The sequence below is a fragment of the Aspergillus brunneoviolaceus genome, assembly GCF_003184695.1.
Source record: "Aspergillus brunneoviolaceus CBS 621.78 unplaced genomic scaffold BO95scaffold_58, whole genome shotgun sequence".
NCBI classification, from domain to species: domain Eukaryota; kingdom Fungi; phylum Ascomycota; class Eurotiomycetes; order Eurotiales; family Aspergillaceae; genus Aspergillus; species Aspergillus brunneoviolaceus.
In genome coordinates this window covers 52,918-79,135 of record NW_020290788.1, presented here as the reverse complement: position 1 = coordinate 79,135, position 26,218 = coordinate 52,918, and the positions used below count along the sequence as shown (strand labels likewise).

The 26,218-nt window shown below is 21.7% G+C and overlaps 2 protein-coding genes across 2 annotated transcripts; one reads left to right on the top strand and one right to left on the bottom strand.

Moving 5' to 3' along the window:
* Nucleotides 1-3,460: 3,460 nt before the first annotated feature.
* On the top strand, nucleotides 3,461-22,239 carry BO95DRAFT_466327 (sterol desaturase family protein; the record flags this gene model as incomplete). Its single annotated transcript, XM_025589207.1, has 5 exons — nucleotides 3,461-3,483; nucleotides 11,820-11,834; nucleotides 21,234-21,477; nucleotides 21,532-21,617; nucleotides 21,675-22,239. 5 exons carry the CDS (start codon nucleotides 3,461-3,463, stop codon nucleotides 22,237-22,239), a joined length of 933 nt encoding a protein of 310 aa, XP_025439525.1.
* Nucleotides 22,240-22,648: 409 nt separating this feature from the next.
* On the bottom strand, nucleotides 22,649-25,586 carry BO95DRAFT_445435 (ubiquitin-specific protease UBP14). The gene is made up of 6 exons (XM_025587151.1): nucleotides 25,354-25,586; nucleotides 25,203-25,270; nucleotides 25,012-25,152; nucleotides 24,680-24,953; nucleotides 22,936-24,622; nucleotides 22,649-22,889 (listed from the first exon to the last, which is right to left on the bottom strand). The coding sequence occupies exons 1-6, from the start codon at nucleotides 25,382-25,384 to the stop codon at nucleotides 22,745-22,747; spliced, it is 2,346 nt and encodes a 781-aa protein (XP_025439524.1). The 5' UTR covers nucleotides 25,385-25,586; the 3' UTR covers nucleotides 22,649-22,744.
* Between the last annotated feature and the right edge of the window lie 632 nt (nucleotides 25,587-26,218).

The following is a 26,218-nucleotide window of genomic DNA, read 5'->3' as shown; positions in this document are numbered from 1 at the left end:
TAATTAAAATATTTCAATACAAATTTCTAATAAGATAAATTCTAACTATAAATAATATATATTAATAATAGTATCTACTATTTTAAAATCTAAAAATATAAGTTTTAAAAATAATATACTTAAATAAGTTATAATAAAGGCTAATATTTTTAATATATAAAAATAGTAAAGTCTTATAAATCTTAATATTAAAAATATCATAAATAAAGTTTAATATTACTAATTATAGAAAAACAGCTAGTATTAAAATATATAAAAATCTAATTATTTATAATGTCCAAGCTGACTTATATTATTGTAAATATTTAAATATATAGTAGTTTATTTGCAGAAATATATATTTTTTATAATAATTAAATATAATAATAAACTTTATATTAATAATTAATTTATTTAGAATAATAAATTTAAAAATAATATTATAAGTAGTAAAATACTTATACAGTTATTCTTAAAATATATATATATATTATAAGTATAACAGAAAATAAGTATATACTTATTATTTTAATTAACAAACAGTTTTTTAATAATAGTAGAAAATAAATTAATAAAAGAAATAGATATAATAACAGACGTAAAATATATACTAGAATTTTAATTAGATAAATTTTTATATTTATTAATATTAATATTAATAGTTTATATATTTTTATAATATAAAGTATTATAGGATTTATTATACTTGTTTTTATAAATATTATTATATAGTTCTTAAAACTTATAAGAGGCTTAGTCTTAGTATATTTTATTCTAATCTTAAGAATATTTGAAATCGTTGAATTTGGAAAAAAAAGATTATTTACATAAAGAATTATTAATATTTACGGCCAATATAAGATTTGTTTTAATAATATATATATAATAATTATTCCAATTATTTAAGTATAATCAGTTATTATAATAATTATTCGGCCGAGTTTAGTTATAATTTTCTATTATTAAATTCATTTTAATAGTTTTAGAATTTATAATTCTAATTACTTTAATTTTATAATTTATAGTTGTTTATATTTTATATTTAATCTAAATATATATTATATTAGGACAGTTAATTCTATTCTTAATTATAAAAAATATATAAATATTATTAGTTCTAATAAGACTATTATAATTTTGATCATTATAGATAGTTTAAGTTATTCTTAAATAACTAGTTATTATATTATTTTTAATTATTAGTATTATTTTAATAGTTTTAATTATTAGAATTATTTTAATTATTAGAATAATCTTAATATTTGTAGAACTAGAATTTTTAATCATAGGAATTCTAGCTATAAAAGCCTTAAAAGAAATTATTATAACTATAATAATTTTTATCTTTATTTATCTAATAGATAAGATCCTTTTACTTAAACTGCTGCTTATTTAGAAAGTACAAGAATATACTAATAATCATAACTTTAGTAAGCTTAAAAATAATTATATAAAGATAAAGATTAATATAGTTATATAAATAAATTAATTAATTATAGGAACTTTTTATATAAGCAGTATAAGTAAAGTAGATTATATTTCAAATGAACTAATTAACAGGCTTATTTGATATATTATTAAATCTATAGTAAAAATAGTTAAATTTATTTATAAGAGTAGAAATATGTTAAGAAAAAGAGGTCAGTTAGGTATAGAATAGTAGTAGTCTAGTTATTTTGAAAACTAACTTTTACTTCTTTATAGTCTAGTAAAAAAAAACTAAGTATATAAAAGAAATTAGAGTTATGAATATTATAATTATTATATAAGAAAGCCGAAAAAGACTTGTAGATAGCTAATTAGAATATAAGAATTATTTATAATAATTAGACTCTTTTAATATATAATTATTTTTTTGTGACATATAATTAATGAAATACTACTATTTTTTCTATAGTTTTAACTAATTTAATATAAATAGTAATAGCAGATAATATTATTATAAAATCATATTAAATTTAGATTAATATTTTATAAATTAATATTATTTTATCTTAAAAATATAATATTTTTATATATGATAATAACAGTATAATCGTGTTTTATAAATTTTTCTTCTATTATTTAATTTTTATTTTACTTGTATTTTAATATTGTATAAATTATTTTTTATTTTATTTTTACTATCGGAATAGTAAACATAAACTAATATTCAATATTAATAAAAAATTAATAAATAGCTATAATTTTATTCATAAATTATAATATTTTTAAAATCTTTTTATTATTTTTTTATTAAAAACTTTTTTTATTTTACTATTATATTCTATCTAAAATATTTTAAAATCTTAATTAAATATTATATTATAAAATCTAGTATATAGTTTAAGTTTAACTATATTTTAACATTATCTTTTGAATAAAATAATAATAATATATTATACAGAAGTCTAATTATATTTTAATAAATCTTTTATTTTATCATTTGAATATAGTTAGTTATTAGTTAGACAGTAAAAAAATACTAAAAAATAGATTTAATTTATTAAAACCTTTATATTGTACTATATATTTTTAGAATATTAAATATAAGAATATTTACAATTTAGTATTTTATTAGTCTATCGGCAACTTAATTTATATATTTATAATAAAATTTATAAATATTAAAAAAATTTATAAAATAAAATATTGTATTTTTATTATAACTAAAAAATAATAGTAATTAATAATTATTATTTTATTTTCTTAAAAATTTATTAATGTATTAATTAAAGTATACTACTATATATTATAAGTTTATTATTAAACATTATAGGTTTATTATATAGATAAATAAGAACTTTAAATATCTTTATTTTTTTAAATAATATAAGCTATTTATTCGAGCAACTTATATTTTTGATATTTTTAGATAATATTATTTAAAAAATAATATATTCCTGTACTAATAGATATAGAAATAAGTAGTTTTTTATTAAAAGGTTTTATAATATTTTTTAATAGATATTGATTATAACTTTTAATATAATTATTCTATTAGTATTTATAGTCTATATTATTTTTATATTATTATAATTTTATTTGTTCTCGAATATAATCCGGGTCTAATTTTTTTGTAATCATAAAATTCAAATTTATAAATATAAATAAACTTAATATATTATGTAACTTTATTATATTCTATTTTATTATACTTTTAGCAATTAATATATATGTATTTATATAAAGAGTATTTTAGTATTATTCTATTTATATATTAGTTTTATATTTTATAATACTAGAGTCTACTTTTTAAACTAATAGATTTTTATTAAATATTTACCAAGTTATCTGTAGATAACTATTAATTATATTTGAGAAACTATTCTTATTATTTAACTATATAATAATATAAAGTATTTAATATCTATTCTATTTTTTAATTTTTATTATTATCTAGATCTAGTATTAATAGTATATCGGTAGTATCTTTTCTAATTTTTAAAAATTTTAATAATAAAATATAAAACATATTATATAATTATATATAGTATTCCGGATGTCAGACTGTTATGATTCTTTGTACGTAAGTACGAATATGATCTATATAAGGTTTGATTATTATAACTACTTATAAAAACAGAAGCTTAAGAATCTGCTTGAACACAGTGGCCGAGGATAATATTAATATATATCTAAAGGAATAATAGTATTTTTTTATAAGATATATCCGTTCTCGATATATATATATTAAGATTAAAATAAAAAATAAAACAATATAATATCTAATCTTAAGAGTATTAGTAGACTAAAAAAACAAAGAAAATAAAGAAATAAATATAAGATATATTAAAGTATTAAAAAAATAAATAAACGAATATTTATAGCTGGTTTAATATATATTAAATATCTTAACAAGCCCGCGTGATTTCAGCTTAATTTATATTAATCTTATTATTAATATTCTTATTAATTCCAACTAGAATAGCATAAGCTTTATTTAATTCTATTTATATATTATTAATACCTTTTGTATAATTGTCGATATAATGTAAAAATATTTATAATTAGTTAAATTATTAGATATTAAAATATCTCGGAACAGACTATATATAGAATATATTATATAATACTATGTTTAAAATATTTTAAAAAAATTTTAAAATATTAGATAATTATATTATTTCCTCCGATATTTAGAAATAAAAAATATTATTTATTATATTCGGATTTATATTTCCTGGAATATTCGGAATATTAATCAGGTTTATATTTACTATAATATTAAGATTTATATTTACTGTAAAATTTGGGTTTATACTTAATAGAATATTTAAAATATTAATCGGGTTTATATTTACAGTAATATTCGGGTTTATATTTACTAAAATATTTGAAATATTAATCAGATTTATAATTACTGTAATATTTGGATTTATATTAGATTAAAAAATAATATTAAATTAAAAAATAATATTAGATTAAGCTTAAAGAGTCTGAGCTTAGATTATTTATACTATTTATATTATTATCTATAGATATACTGAAATATTAGCGGGAGTAATATTAATACTATTTAACTTATTAAACTTAAATAGATTAGATATATACTTATTATATAAATAATAAATACTAAAAGTTTTTAGATTATTAATTAATATTTAGCTGTTCGGTTTATATATTAGAATTAAAAATATTTATTAAATATAAATCTTATTCATTTATAAATAGTCAAATTATAACAAGCCGGACTAATTAATAATTATATATCATTTACAATATTTTAGATTAATAATATAATAGTTAATAAAACATATTTTATAATGGCTTAATCTTGTATAATAATACTATTATTATATTCCGAGTTTTTTTTTATATTTTTAAATATTATAACTAGTTTATATATATAGTTTTTCTTATATAATATATACTAGCTTTTATATTAAACAAAAAATATAGACTATATATATAAAAAATAATTAAATATCCGAAAAAAGATCCTGCTAATATAAATTTTATTTTTTATATTAAATTTATTTAAATATCTAGTTGTTTATTCGGCTTATAAAAACTTTTTAATAATAATATATATTTAAATATTATAAAATGGAATATTATATAAAAATTTGTGAATAATCGTGTATGGCGAAAGGTGAATATATAGAAGTTGTTTATTTAATGGAGGGCCTCGGAGGCCGGGAGGCTAAGTATATTGCCTACAGCAAACCGTAGACACTAATACTCCAGACAGCAATATAGAAAGATATAAAATTTTTAATATACTAAATACTAAAAATAGCAGTTACAGTTGCCTCTACTAAAGAAATATATTACTCTTAATACTATATATATATAGACAGAAATAGATAAAATCGGTAAAAATATAAAGTATAAAATATACAATACAGATAAATATATAAAGATTAATGAAAGTAAAAAATATACAGATAGTCTTAATAAAACAGAAGATAGAATATAGGCAGTTAGTTAATATTATCTTCGAAAACATAAATAAGATTGGATAAATTAAGATTATACTTATATATTTACTAGTTGTATTTTAGAATGTATTCAAGCCAGTAAACTAAAAACTTTATATATATATATAACCTTATTTATAGTAATATATATGTTTATTAAAGATATTTTAATTTTTTACTAGTTTTCGGTTTTGTCGACTGCAGAAGGTTCGGATAGCTGATAGCTAAAAAAAATCAACTTTTTAAAATATAAATTTAAGCTGTAATATTAATATAATAGAATAAATTTTAAATATATTTAGTAACTTAAAACAGTATATATAGCGTCCGATATATTCGATAATATTAAAAAAACCAAACAACTAATATCCCAGTTTATATAAAATATTTTTAGTCTTTAATATAGATATATTATATTTCTTGTACAGTTTTAAATATACTTTATTATTTATATTAAAATATATAAGTTTATACCTGATTAAGTTTTTTTTAATAGGTTCGACTGGTATACAGGCCGAATGGTTCTTTTTAAAATATTTTTTATTAGACTATTTTTTAATAAGATTACTTTTTACTACTGGAGCGGCGCGGTCTTTTATATATATTAATATATTTAATATTAAAAACAGTCAGCTAAGCCGAGATAGTATTCTAACTTAATAAAAATATAAAAAAATAATAAAATATATAATATAATAAGCTTTGACTCAGGTATAATAAGCCCGAGAGTATTAACTTGGAGGCTAAGTATTTTTACTAAAAAAAATATAATAAATGTTTCTTTAGCTTAATTTTTAGATTAATTAATTTTATATATTTAAAAATTTTAGACAGATAATACAGATAGCTGCTAGAATTAATCTTATTTTTTTTCTATTTTCTGTTATCAACTATATTATTAAATATCTGAAAGCCGGCGACAGAATTGTTTATATATATTTTAATATAAATAAGATTATTTAAAAACAGGTCTAGATTATACTGTATATATAAAATACTATTAAAATATTTTATAATAATAATATTAAAAATCTTTTAATCTTAATAGTTTAGAACAGTAAAATAGCTTTAATAATTATATTATATAGACTACTAATAGAATATCTTAATAGTATCGATAATAGTAATATATGAATAATAATAAATAAGCTTAAATATATTTTCTTAATATAGAATAGAATAGATATTTTAAACAGTCTTGGTATTAGCACCTCGAAGATTAATTATTATATAATTTTTATATTTATACTTACTGTCTTTAATTTAAATATCTTTCTATATTATAAAAACAGAATAGCCGGATAATATATAAAATTTAGTAAATTTTAGCTTGTCTTATTTTTATAGTAGTTTAAATATATTATTAATTATCTTTCTGTCTTAAGGATTTATATAGTAGATATAGGCTTTAAAGATTCGGTTTTTTTAACTATTATATAAAGATATCTATATTTACTGTTCTTCGAATATATCGATTAATCTAATATTGCTTTTATTAAGCAGAATCTAAATATTATAGTTATTAATAACTTTAATTAAATATTTAACTGTATTTTTCTTGCCGTAGTTATATATAGTTATTTTATTCGGTAAAATAATAATATTGTTAATATTAAAAGTAGCAAAAATACTAAACCGATAAATATATTTAAAAATAAAATATAGATTATTGATTATCTTACGGGCAGTCTTAGCTTAGTATAAAATATCTTTTAATATTTTAATATTTATAATCTTTATTTTTCCAGCAGTATTTTTTATGTAGTAATTTTAACAGTTATAATATATATATCTGCGAAGTTTTTAAAAATATAATAATAATATTTATAGTTAATTAAATTAATAATTATATTACAGTTTAACAGCTTAATATCAGTATTTTAGCAGATATAAGTATATTTAGTATAATTATAACTAACGTAATATACAGTAATAAATTTGCTATTAAATAAAGTATCTAAGTAAGTATAACAGGTTAGAATAATAAATTTAAAAATCTTATTAGATACTTTAATAAAAAAGAATTTATAAGTTATTAAATATATATATAATATAATATTGCCGGTAGACGCGGCCGGGCTAAAAATATAATCTTATTTTAGTAGAGCTTTAAATGTTTTAATCTTAATAAAAATATAGATTCTTAAATATAGTAGTATAATTATATGCTTTTAGAATATTATAAAAACCTTAATATAGTCTGTAGTTTTGTATCGGATTATGAATATAAAGTCTTAATATAAATATATTATATCTATTTTATATTTTATATTAGAAATAATAGAAATAATATCTTTATAGTTTATAATATTATTTTTAATAAGCAGATCAGATCTTATACCAGATACTATTTAGATTCGGACAATAATATAAGTAAATAAAAGTTATTCTAGTTAAAAGTTTAAACAAGAAAAATTTATTTAGAATACTATATATTTTTCTATTTGATAGTTGGAGCCGAGGCCTTTAATACTTAATATTTTATATAACAACCGGATATTAACGGTAGTTAGTTAAGCAAAATTTTTATTAATAATAATAGCTAAGTATCCGGAGTTAATATATATATTATATAATATATTAGTATAGTTAATTCCGATACTAGCAGTTATAGAACAGAAATTATATAAAAATACTAGATATTCGGGACTGTATATTTCTTCTAATAAGAACTAAATAGACTTAATAATACCGGAAGATACTAATAATAATATAACTAGAATAATAAAATACAGAGTATTTTTATAAGACTATTTTTATTAAAAAAAATAATTATATATAAAAGAAATAATATTTATATTATTATTAATTTAATATAAATTATATAATAGCTTCGAAAATATTTTAGCTACTATTTTTTTCAAAAAAATTGATAAATAAAAATAGACTTTATATTAATATATATAATATTAGATTTTAATTTAATATTTGTTTTTGTACTACAATACTAAAACTAAACTAATATTAATTAATAAATTTGTAAAAATAAACTAGCTAATTAATTATAGCTATTACTAATAATAGACTAATTAATCAAATTAATTATTATTAATATAATAATGAAACATTTTATTAAAATTTTAACTATTACTATTGAAACTATTATATTAAAATAAACTATTATTAAGTAGTTTAAAACGGCTATATAAAAAAAGTTTAAAAATTATAGATATTATATATAATAAATAAAATAATAAATTAAATCTAGTTATTAAATAAACTACAAAATCTATAGCTAGGTCTATAATATATTATATTAATAAACTATTTAATAAAAAAAGAAATATATTAAAAAAGAATAAAAGACAAAAAATATTTTATTACAAAATTTAAAAAATAGTCTGCTGAATCTATATTTATAAAAATTTAAGATTTATATTTATATTTATATTATAATTACTAACTAAGAATTAATAAAAAAATCTAAAATCAAAAGTAAATTTTTTTAATAAATTTTATTTCTAGCTCTTAGTACGGTAAATTATATTTAATAAATTATTTAATCGAGCTCTTTAGTAAGCTTTTTTTATTAAATATTAATTAAATAATATTTTAATATATATCTAGATATAGATTATTATTTTCAATATTTCTATTAGTTAACTACTATTATTATGTATAAATTTAATGAAAATAATTATATTATATTTAAAAACTATTAACTAATTATTTTACTTACTATAGTAAATAAGATTTTTAAATTAATTATTATTTTATAAATTAGTTATATAATAAAAGTCTTTAGATTATTCTTAGAATATTATATTAGTAGATATAAAAAAAGATTTTATAATTATATTCTATATCTAATTTTTAAATAGATTTATATTATATAATAAACTAATTATTTAATAGTCATTTTATTAGCAGTTAATAATCAAAAAATTTATAATAATATAATATATTTATATTTTTAATATAATTTTTCAAAATACTAAATACTGGCTATAATTATTAATTAGATTATTTTTTTGTTAACCGGCGAACCGTTATTATTATATAAAAGAAATTATAAAAAAATATAACTATAAATATTATTTAGAATTTATTATTTTTATTTATTTTATAATACCGATCTATTTAAATTATTTTTTATAAAAGATTACACTCTAATTATTAGCTATATAAAAAAAATATTATTTTTAGAAAATTATATTTAAAAATTATATTTATTTATAAAATTTTTATTATTATATAAAAATTTAGCAGTACTAATATATCTTAATATTTTTATTTTAAAAATATAACTTTATTCATATAATCCGGGGGCTATTTTATATAAAAATATTTTCAATTATATAATTAAACAAGCTTCTAACTATTATAGATATAATACTTAAACTAATATAAAATTTTTATTATTTAAAGATTTTTTTAATCTTAAACTTATTAAACCTGTGTATTTTATTTAACTAAAAATTAAAACTATTTAGCTAATAGTTATATTTTTATTAATTATAGATTTCATTTAAAATATATTAACTACTAATCTATATTATATATATATCATTATTTTTATTTTCTAGTTATTTTTTAGATATTTTATTTGGTTTATTTAAAATATTTAAAACTTTTAGAAGACTACTATTCATATTATAAAAAATTTTTAAAATATTTAATATAAAGTTTTATTTCATATAATAGAGATCTTTTATATTATTATTAAAACTATTTTTAAAATATATCTTAAAATTTTATTATTATCAATTCTGATTAACAAAGTTATTAAAAATATTTATTTTTAAATTATGATATTATTATTTTACTACTAAATTTTATTTTTAAATTTATAGATTTATTTTAGTAGATATTATTTCGGTAGTTTAAAAACTAATCTAATTATATTAATATTAAATTATTTAAAATATTAGTTAATTTAAGATCTCAGGCTTAATTTAGATATATTAATACTTATTAAAATTATTAAACTAGTATTAGTTTTATAATAATAATAATCTTTTAATACTAATATTATTAATTTTAGGAAAAAAGTTTCTTAAAAATATATTTTTTTATTTTTTATTATTTTTTTATTTATATTAATAATAGTAGTTATTTTAATAGTATTAATACTATAATAATAATTTATAATAAAAACTAAATTATATTAATTAGCCAAAATAATCTTTATATAATATATTTTATAAAACTCATTAATATAAAACTTGCCCTAATTTTTAATAAAAAAATATCTAATATATTTATTTATAAAAATATTATTTTTTAGATACTATTAATTTTAGCTATTTTTAAGCTTAAATTAATAATAATTCTTACTAATAATTAAATAGTTATAAAAACTTATACCGAGCCTTAGTACTAATTAAAATAGATAATTATTAAATAAATAGTTAACCAGTTTAGTTATATATAAAAAACCGGTTAATAAATATATTTTGAATAATTTTTAAATTATAAAAATATATTAAATAATAAATTAATAAATTATAATATTAAAATAACAGTTACTTAAACTACTAATTAATTAATATTTTTTATATTAATTTTTATTATATATTAACAGCTCCAGGATTTAGTTAACTAGTAAGAAAAAACTAACTAAACAAGTAATTTATATAATTTTTATATTTATTATATTTTTATCAATATAATAAAGAATAAGAATATTCTTCTTTTATATATAGATTTATATTAAATATAATTTTTACCATTAATTTAAATATTTACTAAGACAATTATTTTAAATATATATTTAGAAATTATTAAAGCTGCTAAATTAACCATATATTTTAGAAATATAAACTTTAATTAATGAAATATATTTTTCTTAAATATTTATAAGATAACCTTTATTAAAGTATTTTCTAGGCTAAAAGAATTTATTAACTTTTAGTATTTTTTCAGAAAGAAAATAGTAAAATAGATAATTTATTTTATATTATATATAAAACTTCTAGATTAATACTAGAGTTTAATTAATTTTATTTTTAATATTATATTTATTAAAATAAACTTATTTTATACATAAAAAACTATTAACTATCAGCTAATCTATATATTATTTAACTATTTATTTAATTTATAGTTAACTAGCTTTTTTTAATAATAGGTTTTTATTTATTATACTATATTTATAAGATTCAGAAGTTTTTAAATTAACTAGTAAAAAATACTAATAATAAATCTAGATTTTAAATTATATAATAACTAGAGGCTGCAGTAGCTACCGGTTAATATTTAAAAAACTAACTAGTATAATAAATATAAAAATAAATATTTTTAAAAACTATTTACTGCCGCCAGTTTGCTATATAGAAAGAAAAACTATAAAATATCTATCAAAAACTATATAAAAATTAAACTTTTTTGAAAAAAAAAGAACAGCTAACTAGGTAGGATTTTTATTTATATATAACTTTAATACTTCTATATCTTATCTATTTATAGGACTAGGACCTACTATTACTCAGCCATTAGAACTGATATATATGTGTAAGAATTATTTAATCAATTAATCAATCAGATATTAATTATATTTCTAAATTTGAAATATTTACAAGTTTATTTTCTATAAAAGTCTTATAAACCTTTTAGACTAAACTAATTATCTTACTATTAACTAATCTTATATAGATTAGAATTATAATTTTTATTTCTAGTATTTTTTAGATAATTTTATTAAATCTAATGAACTGTTTAATTAACTATATTAAAATTTATTAATTTATTTATTTAATTTTTTATTTTTTTATTTTATATATACTGGTTGGAGTATTTTTAATATTTTTTATATCTTTTATATTTAGAATATAGTTTTTGAAATCTTTGATTTCTAATCTAATTACTAAAGATATTAATAACTTACTTAAATATTTAAAATTAAGTTATGATTATTATTAATAGTAAGCTCTATCTATATTATATATATATAAACTATTTTATTCTATACTTTAAATATTCTAAGACTTTATATTTCACATAATTTTTAATTTATTAGATAGACCGATTTCTGGAGTGTTATTTTTATTATTTTTTCATTTTATTAAATTTTCTAGCTCTTATTATTTTACTATTTAGAGTATAGTTTTATTGAAAATATTCTAGATTAAATAGTCTTCGGTTTGGTTATATTTATAATAATCTATATAATACTAATATACTAACAAGTAGAATATCTAATATCTATTAAGATTTATAAAACAAACTTATTTAATATAAATAAACTGTCTATTAATTCTAATATTTTTATATTCTATTAAATATAGTCTTATTATAAAGATTAATCTCAAATTTATTAGACTAAGATATATCTATTAAATCTTTTGAAATTTCTATTAAATATAAATACTAAAATATTTTAAATATAGATATTTTATTAATTATAATAGATATAAATATAGAATTAGAAGAAAACTAATATTAATATAATTTTGTAGCAGAATTTAAAATATCTTTTCTATACTTGGAAATAATATAAATAGTTATATTGAAGATTTTTATATTAATTTAAATAATTTATTTTTTAATAATAATAGTAGTAATCTACTATTTTAAAATTCTTCTAATTGATCTCTTTCCGGTAGTAGCAGTCTATCTAAAGATTCTTTTTAGTTTTCTTATTTTAATAATCTAAATATTATTTTTTATATAGTATATTTCAAAAAGATATAATCTAAGATAATCAGTTTTTTTATTTTAATATATCTAATAATAATATTATAAAATAAATTAGTTATAATATATATTATATAGATATATATATTTTTATTAACTGTTTTAAAAATATTATTAAATATTATAAAAAAGCTTTGGTTAAAATAAATTTTTAAATATATTTTTATAATGTTATATTAATATAATATATTATTAAACTATCTAATATAAAAAGATATTTTATAATCCGGATTATTCTTACTAATAGCTGGTTTAGAAAATAGTTTAAATTAGATATTTTTTAATAGTAAAACTAGCTATTTTTCAATAATAATAAAATTAAATATTGTATATTATAGTTTATTACATATTTAAACTAATAGATATATTAGCTAATTTGTTTAAAATATAATATACTATGTTTAAGCAGTCTAAATAAATAACATATTTAATTAGACTTTATATGTATAAAAATATTTTAATTAATATTTAAGAACTGGTATACAATAGTTTAAATATTAATAAATCTAAATTTCTAAAGAATATTAGCTTTATATTTTTTTGAAAAAATAGAAAGATTATACTGCTAAACTATATATATATTATATTTTTAAAACTGATTAAAATATTATTAAAAAATATTTAAGTCTTTTTATATTATAAATAAAATATTCTATATAACTACTTAAATATTTTTATTATATTCTATTTTTATAATATGAAAAATTACTAATAATTAATTTAAAAAACATATTATTATTAATCTTTATAAAACTAATAAAAAAATTGAGTCTAATTTATATCTAGATTTTATATAAAAAATATTTTATAAATAATTTATAAATATTACTATATTAGTATTTTTTATCTTATTACTTATTTTTATTAATAGCCTATTAAAAAGAATTATCGAGATTATTTTACTATTATTATATATAAAGATGAAGACCTTTACATAATAATTATAGATTTTATTAATTTTATTCTTTTTATATAAAAATAAATAGATCTTATATTATAAAAGTTCTATATATTTATTTATATTTATATTAATAATATAATTGCTTACTTTAATATATTTAATTATTATTTTAAATGTTTATTTATTTTATTTACTTGTTTTAAAGACTTAAATTTAGAACTCGGACTAAAAAAAGTCTATATAGAATTTCTATTTATAATATTATTCGGTTTTATTAATTGGTTATACTATTATGTAAATTATTATATCTAAAAACAGCTTTTTTATAAAATTATAAAAAACAGTTATTAAAACTATATAAAAATAAAAAATATATATTGAAAATTATAATTATTAATTCTATTTCTGAAGAATTATAATTATTTTGTTTATTATAAAATAAGTTTATATATTACAAGATATTTTATTTATTTTAACCTAATAAGTATTTCTATATTAATATTAATATAAGCGGTAAAAATATAAAAGTTATAGTTTATTATTCTAAGCCCGACTTTATTTATAATAATTTATCTTAGTTATTTTATGTACTATTGTTTTATTTATTATATTTCTACTTAAAATATTTACTAGTATTAAAAAATTATTAGTTTATTAAATTTGAAATATTATATTTGACATAAATATTACAAAAAATTAAATATATAATTAAGATATTTAGATGAAAAATAATTATTTATATTAATTATATATTTATTATTACAATTCTTAAATAGACTATATTTAATACTATTTTAATTAAATATCTAAATCTATATCTTATCTACATATCTTATTTTATTTAAAATTATCAAGTCTATATTTTCCACTGTTTTAGAAAATTAAATATAATAGTTAATATATTTCTTTAATTACTGGAAACAAAAAATATATTCAATATTTTTTAAATATAGTTTTAAGATCTCAAAAATATCCTGGTTAATATATTTTTATATTTAATTAATATATACTCTATTTATATATTTAAAATTAATAATAAGTTTAAATATTATATTATAAACAGCTATATTAAAGATTTTTATATAAAAAAATTATATCTATTTTTAAATTTAATCTAAATATTTATTTTTTATATTTTATAGATGAAATTTATTCTACAAAGTTAAGAATATTATTTGTAATCTAAAAATTAATAAAACTATCACTAATCTTAAAAAATAATTATTTAAATAATATATATTTTATATATAACTATTTACTATAAACAGTGATTTTCTATTTTTTAAAAAAAAATATGATTATATATTTTATATATACTTATTTATAAAATTTATAAAATTATTTATAATAATAGTTAATATTAAGACTATAAAAAGTAACTTTCAAGCTGAATAGTCTTTTTATATAACAAAAAATATTATGTATATAATATATTTAAAAATATCCAATATATTTAAATAATAATATTTAATATTATAAACTATATAGTTTTTTTAACTAATTATTTTATTTATTTATTTATATTATTATTATAGACTTCTTAGTATTTCTATTTCTAAATAGTTTTAATATATACAACTTTTTGTTTAATATTATTAATAAATTATTAAATATATTAGTTTTATTTTAGACAAATCTATCTAAAAAATAAAATAATAGAATATTCTATTTATTAAATATATAAAGTCTTATAATTAGAGTATATAATATTATTTTATATTAGATTCTAATTCTTAATTTATAAATATTTTTTTAAAAAAACCTGTTCTCTTATTTAAATATAAAATAGTTTTATTATATTATTACTTATTTATCAAATAATAGTTAAAATAAATTTATAATCTACATTATCGAGATTATATTATATTATAAAATATAAAAATATGTTTTATAAATATTAACCTTACTATTTATTATTTTTAAGATTAACTTTTTTATTCCCTACTATTATAAAACTTATATTATATTATTTTATATTTAATATCTTACTACATCAGCTGTAATACTTAATTAAACTAATATTATATAAAACTATTTCTAACTATACAATATCTAATATTATTTTTTATTTTAAATATTATATTTTTATTTATTCCGATTATATTAGTTTTAACTAATTTTATACTAAATATTTCTACTTTGTTAATATCAGATTTAAAAAAGTTGGTTGATCATTTTTTAATATATTAAAATATTTGTTTATTAATATTTATAGGTAGAGATAACTATTTTCTATATTTAATATTTAAAATATTCCATTTAGAAATATTGTATTTAAAAAATATTATAATTAATTTAGAAAATATTTTATTTAAGTTAATTTAAAAAATATCTAAAACTTTTTTTTAAATTTAATATTAAAAAAGCTCTTAAGTTTACTACTATATATAAAAAATATTTATATAATAATTATTATAACCTATTATTTCTTACTAAAAATAATACAATATATTGTTGTTTTTACTATAAATATGCTATACTATTTATTATAAAAACAACAATATATTTTATTATTTTTATTATACAGCTAGAGCTAGTCTATAATACCAATAATTCTAATTTTTCTATTTATATTTTATTTAAATTATTTAAGATAGTTAATAAAAATTTTTTTAATAAAGATAATTATTAAAAAATTAATTATATTTTAAAGTTTAATATTATTTATTACAGCTGATCTTATTTATCTATTTTTTAATATCTTATTTATTAGTATAAATATAATTCTAAAAATAATATATAAATATATTTATCTAATATTAACATATTAAAATTTATTTAAAGATTTAAATATTAATATTTTAAATAATTATTATACTAATACATTTATATTTTTCTATTTTTCTTACTATATTCTTTATATTCTAGAATATTTTTTCTGTATTTTATTTCATATAGTAATATATATTATTGTTTTTTTATTTTTATATATTTATACTTCTAATATTTCAATATATCTAATCTTTTATAAAAATAAGAATATCTGGTTTACAGTATATATAATATTTAAAAATTTATTTATAATAATATTCTATTTTTTATTTTATTTCTATTTTTCTAACTATTCTAGCAGTAGAATCATCCGTATGTCGCTAGTTTTATAGTCCCTTTTTCAATATCTTTATTATACTCGAAATAATATGAAGCTTTATCTTATCCATATCAACGTTTACAATTTTGGCTTTCTTTCAGAAGGTTAATTATAAGTAAAACTAAATAAATTAATGATGAAATATATAAAATCTTACAAAACTTTAGATCTTATAATATAAATAATAGATAATAGCTATAGAATAATAATTTTAATGTGGTTATAATCTGTTATAATATTTTAAAAGAAATATTATAATCTAAAAATTCAGCTTACTTTTAAAAAAAATATTTTAAATTTTTAGTATATAAATTAGTTTTTTATAGTTATACTAATACTTATTTAATATAATTGATATATGTATACCTTATTATTTAAAAATAAAAATATTATAAAATATTAAATTAATATAATTCTAAAGAAATAAAAATATTAATTAAATAAAATAATATTATTATATATTTAAAATAGTTATAATATATGTAGAATATAGTTCTTTAATTATTTCTCTTTCTAATATAAATATAATAATAGATATTTTAAATATTAATTCTATTAAAATATTCATATTCTGAAAAATAATTAAAAATCTTAAAAATCAAAAAAATAGTTATTAACTTTTGATAATAATTTTAAAGTCTGTGGTAATCTATATATAAATATAAACTTTTATTTTTTTAGAATATAAAAAATAGAAGCTTCTATAAGATTTTTTAAAAATTATATATTTTTATTAGTAGTATTTTTATTTATATAGTTTTTAAGAACAGAAAGTTTTTTTCAAATAAAAACAAATAAACTTCAATAATAAAAATTTATTTTTAATAAGATTAATAATATTGGTTTTAATAATATTTTAAAAGACTTTTTAATTAATTAAATAAAAAACATCTCTAAATTCTACTAATTCTAATAAAATAGAATTACTTGAAAAATAGTTTAATAATTCTTTATTTTTGAAAAGCTATAGTTTTTCCAAAATTTTAATTAAAATATATATACAAGTATAATTTTAGTAAGCTTTAATAAATTTTTAGAAACTTAATTTTTAAGTATAATTAATTTTAAACTATTATTACTTATTTTATAAAAATAAATAAATTTTATAATTTATAAATATAGTTATAAGTAATAATATTAAAATATCTTAAATAATAATAACATATAATCTAATAAGATACCGTTAATATCTTAAATTAGTAATATTAAAAAAATATTTTATATTCTATGAATAATAAGTATAGTACAATTAATAGTTTTTAATTAAAAAATATTATATTAATTTTTGAAAAATATTATTATATAAAGTTAATATTAACTAAATTATATATTATATTATTATTACTATTTATGTAAACTTTTTTAATATACATATATATATTAATATCTTATTAATTATTTCTACTTTTTGATCTAAAACTAAAAATAGAAAGATTAATTTTAACCTATTTTATTTTTTTATATTATTTTTTTAATTATAATTTTTAAATTCAAGCTGGCTTTTTTCAAAAAATATTAATTAGCTAGGCATTTAATACTATTATATAAATAAAACTAAATAGTTCTTTTTATTAGTTTAATATAGTCAAATTTAAAACTATAAGATTAAACATTATTATAGAATTAGAATTATTTTTAAAAATATTTGATAATTCTAATTCTTATCTTTATTTCGGGTATTAGAAATATAAGTTTTGATAATAAATAATAAAAAATACTATCTTATTCTATTTTTTAAATAGTTTATTCATATTTTTTTATATATAACAACTAAAATTAAAAAATAGCTTAGTAAAAAATATAATTTTAGTTTTTTTAATAGCTCTAAAAAATATTATTTTAAAATGTCAAAATAAATGTAAAAAATATATAAATTTGAATTATTTTTATTAGGTTTCTTCGAATTAGCTTATAATATCAGATTTAAAAATAATAATATTTTAATTATAAATAAAGTCTATTATAAAAACATGGGCTATAAATACTTAATTTTTTTTATTTAGAGAATAATTTATATCAAATTTAATAAATATTTTTTTTAAAAAATGTAATCTAGATCATAAAACTATTCTTATTATTTCTAAATATAAAAAAAGCATTAAACTAAAAAATATTCTTAATTTGAATATTTATTTTAAAGTTATATAAAAAAAATAAGACTTTCTGCTGATAATTTAATACTAATTTAATATTATTTTACTAAGTTTTTCTATAATTGAGTAGTTTAATATTATAAATACTAATAGTTTTATAAATAGCTAATAATATTTCTAATTATACTAAGATTTTCTAAAAATGAACCTAAAAATATTAATAATAAAAATTTCTAAAAAGTAAAAGAATTTTCTTTTTTTAAATTGTTATTCTAATATATTTATTGAGATAATATACTATATTTTATAGATAACTAAAAATAAAAAATCAAATTATTAAGAAAAAAAATAGTTAGATATAGAATAATAGTAGTTTAGTTAATTTAAAACTAATTCTTATTCTTTTATTATCTAGTGAAAAAAGTTAAGTATATAAAAAGAGAATTATTAATATCACGACTGTCATATAGAGAAGACAAATGGCACTTATAAATAGCTAACTAGAGTATTAAAGATTATCTGTAACAGCAAGCTTTTATCTATATATTCAGCCTTCGTTAATAGCGAATAATCGCCGCTGATAACATATAGTAAATCTAATATTTGATAAGATCAAAGATAAAGTAAAAAGTTGGAGATAATAACTTACCGATTGGACCTCGGAATTATATATTATAATCTGGATAAGCCGGACATGCTACCATATGTTTCAGAATAGATAATTTTATATATAAATAGATTAATACTAAACATAAGAAACTAGAAGTTCGGTAAGCCGAAGTTCTGCCGCCAGAGGCGGTCAAGAAGACGGCCATAGACGGAACAGCAGAATATCGACATAGATGATATTCACCATATTATGTTTTTTTATAATATATATGATTATTATGGAAAGTTTTGGACTCTTTCAGACTTGCAGTAAGCTAAAGAAAATATATAAGAAAGACCTCTTTTTTTTTGGTGGTTAGACAGCTTACCGTCTTCGGCCGCTTTTTGATAGATAGGTTTTTAGGTAGCTGAAATCCATTCGTCTTTCATGCTTCCTCACAAACTCTAGTAGGGAACCCGCGATACCTAGGTAGTTGCCAGATTACTTAACATGTATCCAGCAAAGACACCCAGTCGGAGGAAGAGGCTATTGCCATTATCCAGAACGCCGTCCCTTTTCACTGGTCAGGTAGCCTGGTAGCTCGATCTACGTAACCTACATGAGTACCTCAGGCATCTTTTAAGTGCGGGATGAAATACAAATATGTTGTCGTGTCTATGGCAGTTGTGGACCTCTCCCAGCCGATGGGTCACTCAACGCTTTGGCTCTCACCCCCCGCCGTATTTCAATTGCACATAGTAAGATCAAATGGACTTACAACTTTGGAGATGTAACCACTCATAGTAGGGCGTTTCATATATAGAATAAATTGACTGATTTGTGATTTGCTCAAGGCGGTAGGGAAACGGACGACGAAACCCCCGAGGCCAGGGCACCCGGGCACCCGGGCACCCACAACTTACAAGTTACGCTTTCTGCAAGGCTGTCGCTGCAAGGGGAATTGCAGCAGTAGCTGCAGTACTGGACCTATCGCACACGGACCACGGCAGCACCAACGATTTCCCTTCAATGAAAGGCGGTGATGATATATAAGGATAAAGAATGGTCAGAGTATGTTTGATACTGACCCGTGGTGATTGGAGATCGAACCAAGCCATTCCCAACCGGGTGGAGCTAACATCGGCCCCAATCGGCTAGGCAGTGGTGCCAGCCTGGAAAGGTCGCGGCCAGGGGGTAGCCGAAGAAATCTCGCCACCCCGGGAACAATAGTCCTGATGGCGCAGTACTTCACCCGGCTTTTCTGAAATACTGGCCCAGTACCTACCAAGTACTTTTACACAGTTCATATCTCCCTCTCCAGTGTTAGCTAGAGGATCTGCTCTCACTTCTCGTTTCCTCCTCTACTCTAAAAGCTCTTATTTCGTTCAAACCTTACCTCCCTCATTGCTTGCCTAATATTTTGCTCGTCTGCCCCTGATTGAAGGATCCTGGGAAGGAGTAGCTGAAGGGAAGCTGACCACCTGCTTTAAAAATGTGAGCCATCCTTACCCAATGTCACTCGATCATCGCTAAGATCTCATAGGAATACGACATCGTTCTTGACCCCAGAATCCTACTGGGGCCAATTTGAGGAAATTTCCAAATACAACACCCATCTCAATGTCGTGGAACGGCTCTGGACAGCATGGTACGCCTGGATGCAGAACGATGTTCTTGCGACTGGTATCATGTCATTTATGATGCACGAACTTGTCTATTTTGGACGCTCGCTGCCATGGATCTTCATAGACAGCATGGGCTTTTTCAAGGGTTATAAAATTCAAAGTGTATGCATAGTCACTGGCAATCGGGGTTGGGTGTCAACTGACAGTCTCTTATAGAACAAAGTTCCGTCCTTCCGTGAACAGTGGGATTGTGCCAAGTTCGTGCTATTAAGCCATTTCACCGTTGAGTTGCCTCAAATCTGGTAAGCTCAATCAGCATGCTGCTTAATTTATTTGATCTAGCCGCTTACCTTGAGTAGGCTTTTCCATCCCATGGCCCAATTCTTCGGCCTCTCAACTTCCGTCCCATTTCCTTCGATCTGGACCATGGCCTATCAGATCGCTATATTCTTCGTTCTCGAAGACACGTGGCACTACTTTTCTCATCGCGCTCTTCACTGGGGACCACTTTATAAAGGCATCCACAAAATTCACCACCAGTACTCAGCGCCCTTTGGTATGGCTGCGGAATACGCCTCGCCTATTGAAGTCATGATCCTGGGATTTGGCACGGTTGGCTGTCCCATTCTGTGGTGTGCGTTGACCGGGGACTTGCATATCTTCACCATGTACATCTGGATTGTCTTGCGGCTGTTCCAGGCAATCGATGCACACAGTGGCTATGAATTTCCTTGGAGTCTCCACCATTTCCTCCCCTTCTGGGCTGGGGCCGATCACCATGATCTGCATCATGAGAAGTTCGTTGGCAATTACTCCAGCAGCTTCAGGTGGTGGGACTATATGTTGGATACCGAGTATTCTCCAGAGGCGATCAAGCGCAGAAGACAAACGAAACTTTCTGGGGATCTGAAGAAGGGCCAATGATGCGATCGCTACTTGCGCTCATTTGCACACATTCATCCGAAGCTCCTTGGGCACTGCAACTCAAGCAACTGTCAAATTCTGAAAGCAGATTCTGTCACCATGCGAAATCTGCAATACCTTGAGGGCCTCGATTTCATCATACTTAATACCGTTGGGAGGAAACTCGTATAGACTTATTGTTTAATTATGCTTCTGAATGATAATTTTTGTAATTGCATTGGATAGTCGTCATGTTGGACGCATAGCTTCGTGACTGGAATAAACTGTTCCAGGATGATTCAGTCCGTCCATAACATGTCCCTCGTGCAACGTACCTATCAAGGTTTTACAGTGCACCCTTGTACGTCCGCTGTTAATCTGCGTGCCAGAAGTGGATGATATGAATATGCACTTTGAAGACTCAATATTATGATCCAATAATTGGCATCTTCCTACAGCAACTGTACCCAACGTTATGTTCCATCTAGGGCACTCAAGATGGAGTTGGTGCTACATTGTATCCAGTCTAGACCCGAGAGAAGAAGTAAAGATAGGCAGACTTCTTCAGCTCCTGTACATCGTCCACCCGCACAACCTTCTCATCATTGAACATGATCCAAGAAGGCCCCTCCTCGCCTGGTAAAGTTTTGCGCACGACTGCAACATAGTGTCTTCTTCCAGGTTAGCATTGATCGAATCTCTCCAGGACCCACTTACCCAGCATGTACAGAGGAGCCTTTGTGACACACTATCGAATGAAGACGGTAGAGAGCTGGAGTAGTATCGAAACCGACAGCACGGGTACTAGGACTTTCAGTCGCTTGAGGAACGGTTCCCACTTCTATTATGTCTTCGGGATGACTGAACACCCAATCAATTGCTCTGTTGACATCATTCCCGACTGCAGCCAAGGCGATCCTGGCCCGATCAGCATCAATACCCATTTCAGACAACTGCAGCACTTTAGCTGCATCGTGTGGTGTCTCATTCAGCGGCTGAGCGGGGCCTTTCGGAACTATAGGTTCATCAATATCGGGGTCTTCCATATGCGCAAACAACCAATTCATGGCAGCTTCGGCATCCGAGTTGCCTGTCATATAGAGCGCCTTTTCACTTCTGGTCCGGGGGAATCCCATGCCGAGCAACTGACTGAGGGCAATTTCGTCAGGATTAAATGTTGGCGTTGGCGCCTCGACATCCGGGAGAAGCTCTTCACCCTGACTAGGAATGGGGGCGAGATATTTACTGAAGTCTATCGGCCCTTCATCCACTTCGACAGGAATGTCGAGCTTCGTTGGTACCCAATTAACTAGTTCGAACCGTCGAGCGTTGATGACCAACTCCTGCGGTAATGTCTTGAAGAATGAGCGCTTGGAGAAACCATCCTCACTGTGGCAGGAAGGACAGCGCAGTTCCACTCTTTCTTCACTCGTGAATGTATCAAGACATTCTAAGATGGTCACACTTTCGAATCCGGCGGTATCCTTGCTTTGCAGTGAGTTTGTACGGTGAGCGGGGACAGACAAGGAAACATTATCCTGTTGATCCACTTTGTATCGCACCTTTCTGCAAGATAGGCATTGGAGACGTTGCTCTACAGAGAAGGCAAACGACTCTACTGGATTCAAGGATCCTCCTGTATGCTTAGACAAGTTGACAAGTTTGAAAATATGAAGCAGGAATTCGAAAGCATCCTGCTGTCTCATTGTGGAGAACTCCTCGTGACCACGACCAACAAGGTGTTTAAACATGGCTGGTGCCAAGCCATTCTGATGCGGAACTTCAGCTGTTTCAGGCGAGGCGCATACATCGGTGGCAGGTTTGGAGTACCGACCAGAGAGGATTCCATCTGCCAATTTGCGCATCTGGGTCTCCAGATCTTCGGCCGGCTTCTGTGTCAATGGGGGCTCTTCACTGGGATGATAGTACCTGTCTTCAAACTGTGGCAAAGTGAAGAGGCATTGTATCACACTTGACAAGTAACAACTGTTGCCTAGGTTTTTCAGGCCAGTGAGACCAGGACCAAATACCGGTCTAAGCTCGTGGCCGTCCTCTGTAGTCATTGAAAATTCCCATCTTAGGTTGTGCTCAACCTGCATTTCCATCAAGCTCTTCTCCGTTTTCTCTCTATCCGCTAGATTGATGCCCCAGTGTCCGAGGTGCTGGGCAAGATCAGGATCGATCCTCTCTTCATTGCACTTATAACAAAAGATATCAGCGGATCCCTCGGCTGTTATTGAACCAAGCTTCACTGCAACAGCGTGCGAGGTCATTTCAAAGTGCGCAAGTCCATGAGAGTTGCCGCCCACGCCACCGAATTGGCTTCGACCACAGCCAAGGTTACCACATTCTAGACATAGCCAAAGGTTTTCCTTGAGACTGCACATCGAACATTGCGCAAGTTCTGCATTTATAATCGTCAGATTCATGTAAACAATAATCGGTCAAAACTCAGGTTTACCTTGCGATTCAAGTTGTCGCGAGCTGCTTTGTTCCACGCAAAGAGTATGTTCACAGGGGATGAACTCTTGCTCCCATGCTTTGACTTCTTCCCTACTGGAGAAAGTCATTGCCGTCAGAACCCCGTCAATAACAGATGGTAGATTGCCACTCGATTGATCAATGTTATCCTGGCAGCAATGGTAACAGAGAACACGAGTGCTTGTGTCATATCGGTCCTCATCCGTTTCAGCAGAAATTGCAAGTTTGGAAACTTTCTGGGGTGGCTCATCTCTCTGCCATGTCCTGTTAGTTACCGATTAGAGCCGTGTATGATGCTGACAGGCAACCTACTTGAACCTTCTTGCGCGTCCGCTTGATATTGAGGGCTAGTGGATGCCCAGATCTTTTGAAGTGCAGAAGAGCATGATTTCTATCACGGGCACAACCGCCATTGAAACAGGAGAGGCAAACGTTTATTCCCGAACTTAGATCCTACTAGCGTCAACTTGAAGCCCAGTAAGTATTGAGAGAGAAACGCATACTACAGAGTCAAAACATTGCGTACAATCCTCCCGATATACAACTTGTGAAGTTGATGGAGGTTTTATTTCTAGACCATGTTAGAAAACTCGAGGTGTGGCACTTGATTTTGAATGGAGGGTACTGTGTGTCTGAGTTGTTGGTTCTGCTTACCCTCGGATTGAACATGGAAACAAGCAGCCATTATGGTCAACCCCCGAAAGTATATGCGAGAACGTTGATATTTCCCTTGTTGTGCTGACTGAGAGGATGAGTATAAGGTGGTATTGAAAAACTTCTCAGATAGGAGTAGTCAAATACTTGAAGGTGGTTAGAATACTTTCGTGGTCTCTGGATAAGAACAAGGATGGTGGAAGCCGTTACACAAACTGACTGATGTGGGGTAGCTAAGTCATTAGCTCACTAACTACTCAGTATGTGGTGCCTTGAGAAATTGAAAATCTAAATGAAGCGGGTCTGATTATTTAATCCCAGATCTGCCGGTCTTTTTCGAGTTCATAAATACCATCTGGTGGACGGTTCCAAATCTTGGCCTATAGAGGAAGCGGCAGAGGGAATTCAAAGCGGTCAGCCACCGCCCCGCTGTTCTTATTCTAAAGGCACTGACGTGTACGGAAGACTATTGCGGCCACTCGGCAAATAGAACTTTGCTGGTTAAATATTCTTACTATAAAAGTTACTATTTACTAAAAAAATAACCGTCTTTCCGAGAATTCTAGGTTCTAATTAGCTAGATAAGTTAGAATAAGTTTAAATAATTTTAAATGATTTTATTTAATTTTAAATAAGTTTCGGTAACTTTAAATAACTTTATAATTTTTTAATATATTAGTTCTGCTAGTATTTTAGATACTCGGTGCAAACTAGCTTTTATATAACTTATATCAATTTTTATTAGCTGGATAAGTTGAATAAAACCAAACCAGTCTAAATAAGTATAAATAAATATCATATAAGATCAGATAATTTTGCATAAATTTATAAATTTATATAAAATATTACTAGTATTTAAGTTATA

Bases quoted from the DNA above. Each gene is read 5' to 3' on its own strand.
- BO95DRAFT_445435 (XM_025587151.1), bottom strand. From the start codon at position 25,384: ATGGCTGCTTGTTTCCATGTTCAATCCGAGG. The intron at 25,153-25,202 runs GTATGCGTTTCT...TGACGCTAGTAG, and splicing joins CGCAATGTTTTGACTCTGTA to GATCTAAGTTCGGGAATAAA. The intron at 24,623-24,679 runs GTAAACCTGAGT...TTATAAATGCAG, and splicing joins GCGACAACTTGAATCGCAAG to AACTTGCGCAATGTTCGATG.